Source organism: Pantherophis guttatus, chromosome 1, assembly GCF_059756535.1.
Source record: "Pantherophis guttatus breed Tessera chromosome 1, ASM5975653v1, whole genome shotgun sequence".
NCBI classification, from domain to species: domain Eukaryota; kingdom Metazoa; phylum Chordata; class Lepidosauria; order Squamata; family Colubridae; genus Pantherophis; species Pantherophis guttatus.
The window spans coordinates 244,494,262-244,506,690 of NC_142063.1; the positions used below are offsets into that span (position 1 = coordinate 244,494,262).

A 12,429-nucleotide genomic window follows, 5' to 3' on the forward strand; every position below is an offset into this window, starting at 1 on the left:
AACTAAATTAAATTATTATCATTGCACCGCTATTACTGCATTTAAATTGAACAATTCAAGCTGATAATCCAAGGAAGCATTTGTACCTGGAGAGGTTGGTGGTGGCATAGAAGGGATACAAATTTTCTTAGAATGGACCTGCCCTCATCATAAACTTACATTTTCTTAAATCCTATTGATTCAATGAAGTTAGATGGCACAATATTTTTGTCTTTATACTATAAGGAAAGATTGTTAATGATATTCCACATTATAAGCAAAACAGCTCCAACAGTATGTTTCCAAACAAATAATTTATGTACAAATTAGGAAGTATAAAATATGCCAGTAATGGATTTCTTTTAAAAAATGCACTAGTTATCAGTAAGAGGAAGCAAAGCAAACTGAAATAAGATGACCATTGAGCAAATATGAAAAGCAAGATGTGGTGTTGCTTATCCAAGATCTTATTGATCAATTGGAAAGTCAGTGAAAGAGAAGACGATGGAGGCAAAACACAGACATAAACAGCTATACAAGTTTACATTTGTGTTGAAGTATAAAGTCCAGTTGCCTCCAGAAAAAGCACCTTTGGGACAACCATGACTTGGATGACCGAGAATCTTTACAGACTTTTAGGCACACAATTTGGGATGAACATCCTTTAAATGGTGTGGGAATAGGGATTGATTTCCAGTGGGGAAAAAAATTGCAGACTACAGGAACCAGGAGCACTACTCAGGTGACCCTGAGGACACAGATAAACCTCCAAGTACTTCAACGACCCTCTAAAAGGATGAAAATTACCAGCTGTCTGCAAGGAATATAAATCTTTCCATTCCCCCACTATCCTGTCAGAGCTGAAGAAGCGTCTTGGATGAGAAGCGAAAAGTCTTCAAAGAAAAAAAAGAAGAAATCCAATTGCCTCCAGAAAAAGTACCTTTGGGACAACCATGACCTGGATGACTGAGAATCTCTACAGTCATCTATAGAAGTTGAATCTGCTAAATATTTTGGAATTTTTAAGCAGTGAATCATTGCTTCAAGGTTAAGCGTTTGGGAGACTTTATTTTCTGTTACCAGTACTACTTTAAGTATGCATTACCGATGCCATCTTCAAATAGGTGTTTAATTTAATGTCAATGTGAAAAAAATGAGCTCACAGTCTAAACTCAATGGAGGTATATCAGCACTAATATTTTATAAATTTTAATACAGTCTTGCATTTTGCTTTTTTTAAAACTACCAAATGACATGAGTGTTTTAGGAATTAAATGCCAGATTTTTGTTCTCTGTTGCTCCTATCATATTTAGATTAGTGATTCTATAAGATACATAAGTTACATTTTCTTTAATTTTGCATTAAAAATAACTGCAACAAAAACAGTAGAATTCCCTTATGGTGAATTATGTCTACAGAGTTGGAACAAATCCAACTTCCTTTCTTCTGAGTATAAATTTTTGGATGTAATGTTTTGCTAATTGCCTTTTTGCTTTCTGCTGTATTTAGTTATTTTAAAACTACACTGGAATATGATTGGTAGGAGACAGAATGGCCAACTTACCACTGCCAACTTGCTAGGACCAACTTGCCACGGCCACCTTGTCGCAAGACAACTTGTCACGGGACAATTCAACAATTCAATTTAATTATTTAAAATCATTTAAAAAATATTTTAATTTTTGTTATTCACATTTCATTTTATCCTTTTTCATCCTTTTTAAAAATGATTCTCTTCCACCATTTCTTCAACAAGAATAACTTGTAGAACAACAAGTGTAACTCTTGTCCTGCATCGAGTTGTCCCATGGTGAGTTGGCCATGGCAAGTTGGCGTGGCGAGTTGTCCTAGATCTGTAGGCTAAACCTCTCTAGAATGTGAAAAATGTGGATTATCTTGCCCTCTTAACTTAGTTTCTTCCCCTTTGCTGCTATGAACTTGAAAAAGCAAAATAGGAAAACTTGATAAATAGGTTTTATGGTTTGTCCTGTTTTGAAATTTTATTTCAGGCCTGCAGTTGGACACCTACCTAGCTGAGAACAGAAGGGAGGGTACAAAATTTAAGAAGACAGTCACATGCTATGTTCCTATAGTACAATAAAAAAAAATCTACCTTCTAGGTCAGAAAGAAGAAACAGAATTATTCTAACAGCACTTCCTTTCAGTTATTATTGAAATGCTGACATAAATTATACAGTTTTATTATAGTTTATATCGTCCAAACAAAAACAATTTTAATTCCGATTCAGCAATGTAGATATATGTTAATTTCCCCTCTGATAATCACTGCGACTTAACAAGGCTTCAGATTGGTTAGCTTAATTGCCACAATTAGCAAAAATTGGTATGTTGTTTTTCAGGATATAATAAAGTCAGACTAAAGAACAGCATAGAGCTTTCCAGGGCTCAGGGAAACTTCTTTATTTTCTTTCAGTACAAAGCTAATTCAGTATATAATAATTGGACCAAGATAAAGCATATTCATAAAGTGTATATATATATATATATATATATATATATATATATATATAAAACAAACAATTTGATATATATATCAAATGTATATTTGCTGATAAAGAAAAAAAGGGAGACTAGTATAAATCTGTTTCAAGCTATTTAGCTCTCATCAGCTAGCCATACCCTTACTCAGATTTGAACTTGGGCTGCCTCCATATTATATAGGACTTCAGATATTTTTTCTGCAAGAAGAAATACATTACTCTTTTTTTCTCATAATTTATAAAATAGTAGTTTCTGTAAAGCTTGTTCTTTTAGACATTATTACAGAAAAAAAAGATTCCCTCCAATGAATAATGTTACATGATGGAGGCCACAAAATGCAGATTTAAAAAAAAAAGAGTCTATGACATTTTAGGAGAATCTAAGTCTACACTTAAGGAAAGTAGATTTTGTTAATTATAGCTTCACATTGATCTTTAACCACGAGGGCAAATAGCAATGTAAAAGAATTGACAAGAAGGAATGAGCAAAGAAGAAGGGTGACTGTGAATTATAAAAACAAGAACAATAACTATACCAGATATTCTAAGAGCGGAACCATGTTAGTTTATGATAGCAAAAAATCAGGAGGAGGCTAGTAATACCTTTTCCAACGTAGCTGCATAGAATTCCTAGACCTAGTCTAAGGTAAGATTTAAATTGGGAGGTAAAGACAGATTAATTTTGTGGCTGTTGATGAATATGAAGATTTCTATGAATATGAGGAAATGTTTTTCAGCTAACAAAAGCTTAGGTCAGGGGTCAGCAACCCATGGCTCTGGAGCCGCATGTGGGTCTTTCATCCCTCTGCTGTGGCTCTCTGTTGCTGGTAGGCTCCACAAGTGATAGGGCTTTCGGTTAGGATAGGTGGAGGAAAAAGGATGCCGCGCTAGGAGGAGACTCTATGGTGGGGGAACCGGACTTCTGGTCAGCAGAGGAAAAAGGGCCCTAGGAGGAGACTATGATGGGGGAACTGGACTTCCTATTGGCTCCAGAATTGAACGGGGGCTTCCGGTTAGGACCTTTGTGGCTCTTTGAGTGTTTAAGATTGCCGACACCTGGCTTAGGTCTTAATAAAATTGTTAATTAGAAAAGGTGCTACCAGCTTCTTTCTGATTTTTAACCTTACTTGTAGGAGAATCCATTCTTACTGAGGATGTGTTTCTCATTATTGAATTATACACAATGGAGGTCACAACTTCAAGTTCTCCCTTTGTTCCCGTCTGGGAAAACCAATCTGGTCTAATGGTTAAGGCACCAGGCTAAAAGGCAGGCGACTGTGAGTTTAAGTCTCACTTAGCCAGGAAAGACAGCTGGATGATTTTCGGCCAGTCATTCTTTCTCAGCTCAGTCAGTCTCAGACCAGGCTAAAATTAACATGCTTTGGACACATTATGCAAAGACCCAGTTCTCTGGAAAAGACCAATGCTGGGAAAAATAGAGGGAAAGAAAGGAAAAGGATGACCAGAAGTAAGGCGAATAAACTCTGTTACAGAGGTGATGAGTGCACCATTGGAAGAAATGGAAAAACAGGTTAGACACAGAGAATATCTGTGGTATTGCTAGGATTTGAAAACGACTTGATGGCACATAATCAAGCAATCAATGAAGTTAATAATCCTCCCTTTCTATCAAGAAAACCAGACTGTAAAAAGAAGGATCTCTCGAGTAAAATCCTTCATAAATATAACTCAGTTTTTTAAAATGCAGGAATAGAAGCATAAACCTTAATTCCCTAACAGAAAATATTCTGTAATAACTTTCTTCTTCAAGTGCTGAAATGGAACAGTGCAACACTTAGCCGTGGGGAAGGAAGGAAATTCTACATTTAAAATATTGCCAGCCCTACCATATTCAGCTAAATACAGTTTTCTGCCATCCTTTTCTGTCATTTATGCAGACAAGAAGGAAGGTAGAGCTGAAGGCTATCAACAGGAAACAAATTTATTGTCCAACTGCTACACAAAAACAGGCAGGGATGTAATTTTCATGCTGTGAATTCATCATAACTTGTTCAACATAATAATTAATCTGCAAATTATAATGTAAAGGAATAAAGTAAACTCAGTAATCCTGCTGTAGTTGTAGTAATCAGTAACTACTGGGCTTTCAAAAAAAACTGTCATAAAAGCTAGATCCATATTATCTTTCTGCTTATTATGTAGCTAAGAACATGGTAATTGCCAGCCTATGCAAATTTACACTTGCTTCTCATGTAGAAGACAGTGAGGAAATACTAATTCACTTATTTCTACAGCACATTTGGTTAGTAAATCAAGGGAAATGCTTCTCCATGACATGCTACAGATTTTATATATATATCTGTCTTCTTAAATATGAATAGATGAGATGACGCCTCTAGGTTATCAAGTATTTGGAAACCTGCACTGAGGGAAACTCGAATTTTAACATCAGAGGATAGGCAGAGATCCCAATAGGCAACCAGTGATGTTGTAATGCATGCAAGAACCCTTTCCTCTTTGCAGTTGATAGCTAGCAATAGGGAGAGAGAGAGAACCATGCCAGAAGATATGCTAAGATCTCAACAGGCAACCAGTGGTGCTGTGATGCCTACTAGAATTCTTACCTCTTTGCAGTTGACTGTTGGTAATAGGGAACCAGAGAAAACTGGACCGTTAACACGCATTCAGGCTGCAGCTAGTATAATTCAGCCAGAGTTTTTGAAAGACCTTACAAAGGGTTTTTGTTTGGGAATTTAGAGGATTCTGAGCTAGGATCTTAGCCAAGATTTTAAACATTTTAACTAACAAATTTATAATGACGTAGGAAAACACCCGAGATTTTACTTTTTACACACACACACACACACACACACACACACACACACACACACACACACACACACACACAGTATATATACAATAATATATATGTGTGTGTGTGTGTAGTGTGTGTGTGTGGATATACACTATGAAAAATCTATTTTTGAAAATTCTTTCCAAACAATGTAATGTTGCAAAGTATAAAAACACTAATCACAGTAGTTTATAGGTGTACTATTACTTTATAGTCATTCATACCTGTGCAAAGAAAACAAGCAATATGCAAAAGAAGCCACACTTACCTGGTGATAAGAAGGAAGTAAATTGATAAAATATTTCGCTATCCTTCTTTTGTCCACTATATCCAACAATGCTGCCAACATCTAATGGAAGTGTTTTGAGATGGGCACCAGTTGCCAGGTCATGAAGTTGCAGGACATTCTTCACATCATGCAGATAACACAAGACTAGGAAGTTGGATCTAACACATGCCACCCATTCTGTAAATATGAAGGAAAAACAGCTACTGTATTTTCAGTATGTAATTACAAGAAAATGTTTAATTTTTAAAGAAAAATCTGAGTTTAATATCTTTCATAGAAAGAACTTAAGTTTCCTCTGTATGTCATTAGGAGCCTAAAAGATTATCAGATTCCTAAATATATTTCAGCTTTATGCCAGCAAGCACATTTAAGAATTTGCTTAGTGTTTGCTTTCAAGCCAATATATGGAAAATTGGACCTCTATGTTGTTCTTAACAAAACTATCCAATCAAGGCCCATCATGGGCCTCCAACCTGCTTCTCAATGTTAACCACAGATGAATTCTTCCTACCGGTAGCTGTTTTAATGGACAGAATTAAAGAAAATAGCTGGGAAGGGAAATTAGAGAAGGAAATGCTGCTTCTACTGCATTCTTACACTTCTTGCAACAAGTGAGCAGGTTAGTATATATGCCCTTCTTTCCTTCTGTAACAAGATCATCTCAAAAATGACAACTGCCAGGAGGGAAGCCCCCTCCTTGATTAAATCAGAGAAGGCATGGGAGGGATGATATTCTTGTGACAATTGGAATTGGTAGTTGGGAATTCAAGGAAGAGAAGAAAAGTCTTATGTCAATTTTTATCTATCTATCTATCTATCTATCTATCTATCTATCTATCTATCTATCTATCTATCTATCTGATGGACCCATTCTTTGCAATTTAATGGCTTCCCTATGTTATTTCTTATTCAATTCTATTTGCTATCCTTCTGCCTTACTCCCCCTCCCCAATACTTTCCATTTTAAGTATTACGAATTTCTATGGCCTGATTCTTATATTACTTTTATACACTTTGATTTTTATCTAGCAAACTCTACTGAAGTGATGAAAAGGGGGCATGCTTTAAAGAGCCCCAAATGTCTATTAAACAGGGAATTTAGGCAACAGGAGTTATTTCTTTTATTTCTATGAGTAAAAACTGCCTTTTTGCTTATAAGGCACTCAATACCCTCAAGTAGCAGAAACCATTATAGCTTTCAAAGGGACAAATTGCTCTACCTTGACTTTTTTTTTTAAAAAAAGTAAAAAATCAACAACTTACAAGCCATCTTTAAAAGAAATGACATTTTGACCCTTCCTAACTGTTATTGTCTTGGGATTTTTGCCCTATAGACTAGGGATGTCAAACTTGCGGCCAGCGGGCTGGATGTATCACGTGCTGGCCACCCACACCCCCGGGTTAGCAAAGGGAAAAAAAGTTGTGATACGTCACGTGATGATGTGACACCGCGAGTTTGACACCACTGCTATAGATTTTTGGTTTACTGTTAATGAAAGTCACAGAACTGAGTCACAAACATATCTCAGCACTAAGTCTTTATAACTCAACTCAAGGATCACTCTTGATTTCTGATATGATACCTGTTGAGCAGCCAAGTAATAGTATACAAAGAAGGGAGGTGGACTTAACAGCAAATCAACTTTTATACTGGATTGATCCACAGAAGTTATTTGGAAGGCACTTCCAAAATATCCTTATGTACACCGAGATAGAGGATGAGATTGGGACTGTATCTCTTAAAATCCAGGAAATCATAGATGCTAATAATAGAGAACGTATGTAATTCAGGGTTGAATTGTTGGGTATTGTTGGCGGTCTCCCGGCAGTCTTTTATTACCAGGCTAAACAGCATCATTATGGTGCATATTTTGTTATATAGCCTGGCAGCAACATTTTGCAGGAACAGAAAAAAGAAAAAAAGCCCACAAAACACCAAAAACCCAATCATACATATACCAATACCTGTGATGGAAAAGTGGACACGTGACTATAGCAAAATACAACATCCATCAGTGTCAGAGCACTTTGTTTTCAGTAAGAAAGTCCCATATTTAATAGCTGTGACTTTGGATTCAAGGTGAAACCCTCCTATCTATCCTGCTTTGGAACCTTTTGGAACAACTCAAGATGTAATGTAGGAGGTTTAGTACAATCCTTTATGAGTAAATCACTTCTAAAGTTTATGTTGGATTAAGAATAGTAAATGTGAATTATAATATTATCAGAAATTTGAGTGTAAGCCCATTTTTGTTACCAGAGCAATGAGTCACTTATGCTAAGTGATCATTTAACCTTTCTGTCACATATCTTGTTTTTGTATAAAGCATTTCATTACTATGTCATTGTTATATCAGGCAGAATCAAAAATTCACTTAACTGCGAAGATTTTACAGCAATACATTATTAACTGCTTTCAGCTATAATTATATATTCTCAAATCAAATTTTGTAAGTGACTAAATGGGTTAAAGTATTGTAACACAGTAGCAGGTTGGCCTTTCAGTATCAAGACAATTTCCTTATTAAGTAAGAAGATTTCTCAAACATGATCAAATGTTTTATTATTACAATGATTAATTTTGAAGTTATATCATATTTTTAATGGGGCTAGTACATGGCTACAGTTTAACGTATGTTTAAAAATAACTGAATGGACATTGTCCCATTGTATTTAGAAGAGTTAACTTCTACGTTTAAAAATATCAATAGGTATCATGATAAACACCTATCATCATGTTTAGAATATACTTATTCAAATAGATCTTCCTGAACTATTTCATTGCAAGGATACATTTTAAAACCATCACATCCTTCAAACAGACTCAGCTATTATTTAAAAAAAAATGGGGGAGAATACTATCATTGTGTATTACTCATTTGTGAGTCATACAGCAATCACAGCTTCATAAAAATGTAAATGTACAATTACGATATTTGCCTCTCAAAAGTTTCTAAGTTCAGAGCTTTGCTTTAACTAATATGAATAATGTACAGCTCTCCACAATTATAATAGTGCTATCTTCTTCTATCATGGATTATATTCTGTTGTTGTTGTTGTTGAAATATGTAACTTAAATAATCTTACCTAGAACATCTTTTCCATGCTCAGGAATCAGCACTTTCCATTTGGATTCCTCAGGTTCAGTAAAATCAATGTTAATTAATCGATAGTTTGGAGCATGTCGGTTTGTCTTGAAGGTGAATATTGTCCCCTCATTGGTGACATACTCATATTCTGCATCAAAGTTGTCTATCAGTTTCACCCATTGCAAAAGACCTACATTAAGATAATGAAGAAATTTACTCTAAGAGATATATGCAAAGTTGGTAAATTACCATATAAAATGTCTTTTACACCCCATATGAAGTTATTTACAAGTGCCATAACTGCAAGTTATTCCTGAGGAAAGGTATAATTGAATTATGAAGATTTTATTGATTATGAAATCAGGATTCCATATTCATAGCAGAATGGTTAAATGTACAGTATTAATATCAGAGCACGGTCAAGAGAAAAACATCTCATTGTTTCAAATGACGTCACTTTGGATAGGCAGGTTTTCTTTTCAATTCAATTTTTTAAGATGATTATAGCAAGTCTTAAGTCTTACACCTATATACAGATTTAAATAGGGTAAGCCACATTATGATCAATACTTGTTATTCCCAAAATGAATATCAAATCACAGTTTGAAGAACTGTTTTGGGTCCATCTGAGGCTTCAAATATTCTTGATGAATTTTATTTCTTCAATCCTACTTAAAACTTCTCTAATTCCTTGAACTGTAATGTTGAGCAAAGTATTGAAATCTCTGAACATTCTAATTAACACAAGTTCTCATACTGTAAAATTTATTTACATTTGCTCAGATATCTATAAAATTATATTGCATCGTTCACTTGTGTGGCAAATGTTACAATCAGCCAGATAGAAGGTAAAGGTAAAGGTTCCCCTCGCACATATGTGCTAGTCGTTCCCGACTCTAGGGGACGGTGCTCATTTCCATTTCTAAACCGAAGAGCCAGCACTGTCTGATGACAATTCCGTGGTCATGTGGCCGGCATGACTAAACACCGAAGGTGCACGGAACGCTGTTATCTTCCCACCAAGGTGGTCCCTATTTTTATACTTGCATTTTTACATGCTTTTGAACTGCTAGGTTGGCAGAAGCTGGGGCAAATAACGGGAGCTCACACTGTTACGCGGCGCTAGGGATTTGAACCACCAAACTGCCGACCTTTCTGATCGACAAGCTCAGCATCTTAGTCACTGAGCCACCACATCCCCTCAGCCAGATATACGCAAGCCTAAACATGTATGAAAGATAGAATAAGCCCAGCAAAGCTAAACCATCCATCACCTAATATTCCACTGCAAATTAATAAATATGGGACATGTAAATTAGTACAAATACATGCAAATATGTCAAAGCAATCATCAGTTTAAAACTGTCAATCAGCCTTTTACAAAACTCATCAAGACATGCATGACAGCAAATTCCTTAATTGTTTCAAACTGCTTGGATAAGAAAGCCAATGTTTAAACTGGAGAATTATGATTCCACTCAGATGATCATCCAAAAAATGATATTGTGAAGCAGAAATGAGTATATGCTTATTTATTATCTCTTTCATTCTTCTACACTCAGGAATCATTATTTTCACATTTATGTACATTACCAAACTCTTCCAGCGCAGCCCATAATACAATTTCAATTTACACCAAGACAATATGCAGTTATTCGGCTGTAGATAGATTTCCAACATGTCTAATATCAGTACATTTTATTTGCTTCTTTAGAATCTTATTAAATTTTGCTAATTGAAATAATTCATTGTCTCAAGCAATGGATGTCACCATTTCTATTGTCTCTTCCAGTATTAAATCCAACATAATTTAATGTAACTGAACAATGTAAGATTCAGAACATTTAAAAGTATTTCCTCACATAGCAAAGTGCTAAACTAGGGAAGTCACTCACACAAGTTGCCATGACTTGGACAGTCTTAACAGAGGACAAGTCATGAAGAATATAGGAATATGCCAATTGTTAAGGAACATATTTTATAGGATATCATCACTCTCCTATCCATATTTTCCACATCTTTTCTTTCCTGAAGAGATTAACCTCTGTATAACTTAAAATAATGAACTAGATGGGACAATCATCTGATCTAGTAAGGTTCTTTCTATATTGGCTTTTGACTAGCTGCCCTCTATAGAAATAAAACCCTAGCCTAAATAAATTACTAGACTGATGAAGTAGAATGTCCTTATGTTAATAACCTGAAATATTTGAAGTGAACTACAATATATTGTAATGATCAGGACATTCAATTAAAACAACAGCAATATGGAAATAATGGATTGCACTATGATGGTAGAGCTATTTCAAAAGCATTCATGCAGTGAAAATTGTTTGATAAACTCTTAGTCCAATCCCAGCTATGTTAAAATCTTGTGTTTCAATTTCAAAGTTTATCAGAATAGATCTACAGAGTTAAATATCTTTAAAATTGTTTGTATTTGGGAAGATTAAGGAAATCTTTATATTCTTCTCCCTGTTTATCATATTGTATATCTGAACTCAGATAGAAGTTCCAACTTTGAACTGGTATGCTAAAAGATGCCATGAGTGTTAGTGACCAATCACAGAAAGAAGGAATATACTGAAACACTGTATAGTAGAAATGTCAACATCCAATATCTTAGATCCTTACTTTCAAGAAGTTTGTACTTAGTTCTAGAAGATGAAATTAGATTGGTGCTCTGGTCATTACAGGAAGCCTATAGGAACTGATGGAAAACCTACAGAAGTATTGGAAGCTACAGAAAAAGAATCAGTAAAAAGTCTAACTAAGCTATGCCAGCAAATCTGGAAAACAACACAGTGGCAAACAGATTGGAAGAGGTCAATCTACATTCCAATATAAAAAAAAAGGAGATTTAAGAGAGTGCGCAAATTATTGTCCAATAACCTTAATTTCATATGCCAGAAAAATAATGCTTAAGATCATCCAACACAGATTGGAGCCCTACATGGAAAAAAAGATGCGAGATGTTCAAGTTGGCTTTAGAAAAACTGAGGAACATGAGACATTATTTCTGATACGTGCTGCTAATTCAGAAAATCACAGAGTATGAAAAAAGTTTCTCTGATTACGGAAAGGCTTGTGATTGTGATCACAACAAATTGTGGCATCTGTTTTAAAAAATGGAACATCTAACTGTGCTCATGAGAAGCCTATATGCAAGTGAGGAAGCCATAGTATATACAGAAAATGGAGAAACAGCCTGGCTCCAGGCTGGCAAAGCAGTAAGACAAAGCTGTATAGGCTTTCCTTATTTATTCAACCTATATATTGAATGTATATTGAGCAAATGGTGGCCTAGTGGTGAAGCTTCCTCAAACGGGTCAGCAAATGAGATCTATAGGATTTCCATCTTTTCAATGTTCCTTAATGAAACTGTACCTTTTCCAAGGCTATCCATAGAATATAGAACATAGAATAATAGGTTAGAAGGGACTTCAGAGATCTTCTATTGACCATGGCAGAAGATCCTATACCATTTGGGACTTTCATTGGGCTTGATGGGATGGATATACGTGATCACAGAATGAATAAAAGAATAACAGAACAGAATAGAGTTGGAAGGACTCCGGAGGTCCTCCAATCCAATCTGCCATCCAAGCAAGAGAACTTATACCATTTCAGACAATTGGCTGACCAATCTCTTCTTAAAAACTTCCAGTGTGTTAGAATTTGCAGCAATCCAATCAGCACACAAGAAAATAATTCAGCAGGATTCATTTATAGAAGAAACCTGTTTATACCTGTAT

The 12,429-nt window shown here is 35.3% G+C and overlaps 1 protein-coding gene across 1 annotated transcript in view; it reads right to left on the reverse strand.

The window, feature by feature from the left end:
- Nucleotides 1-12,429, reverse strand: part of PREP (prolyl endopeptidase) — a 70,833-nt gene that overhangs the window by 33,345 nt on the left and 25,059 nt on the right. The window contains exons 8-9 of the mRNA XM_034409085.3: nucleotides 8,673-8,864; nucleotides 5,565-5,762 (exon numbers count right to left, since the gene is read on the reverse strand). Of these exons, the coding sequence (XP_034264976.1) occupies nucleotides 5,565-5,762; nucleotides 8,673-8,864 (390 nt within the window). The remainder of the gene's footprint in view (nucleotides 1-5,564; nucleotides 5,763-8,672; nucleotides 8,865-12,429) is intronic.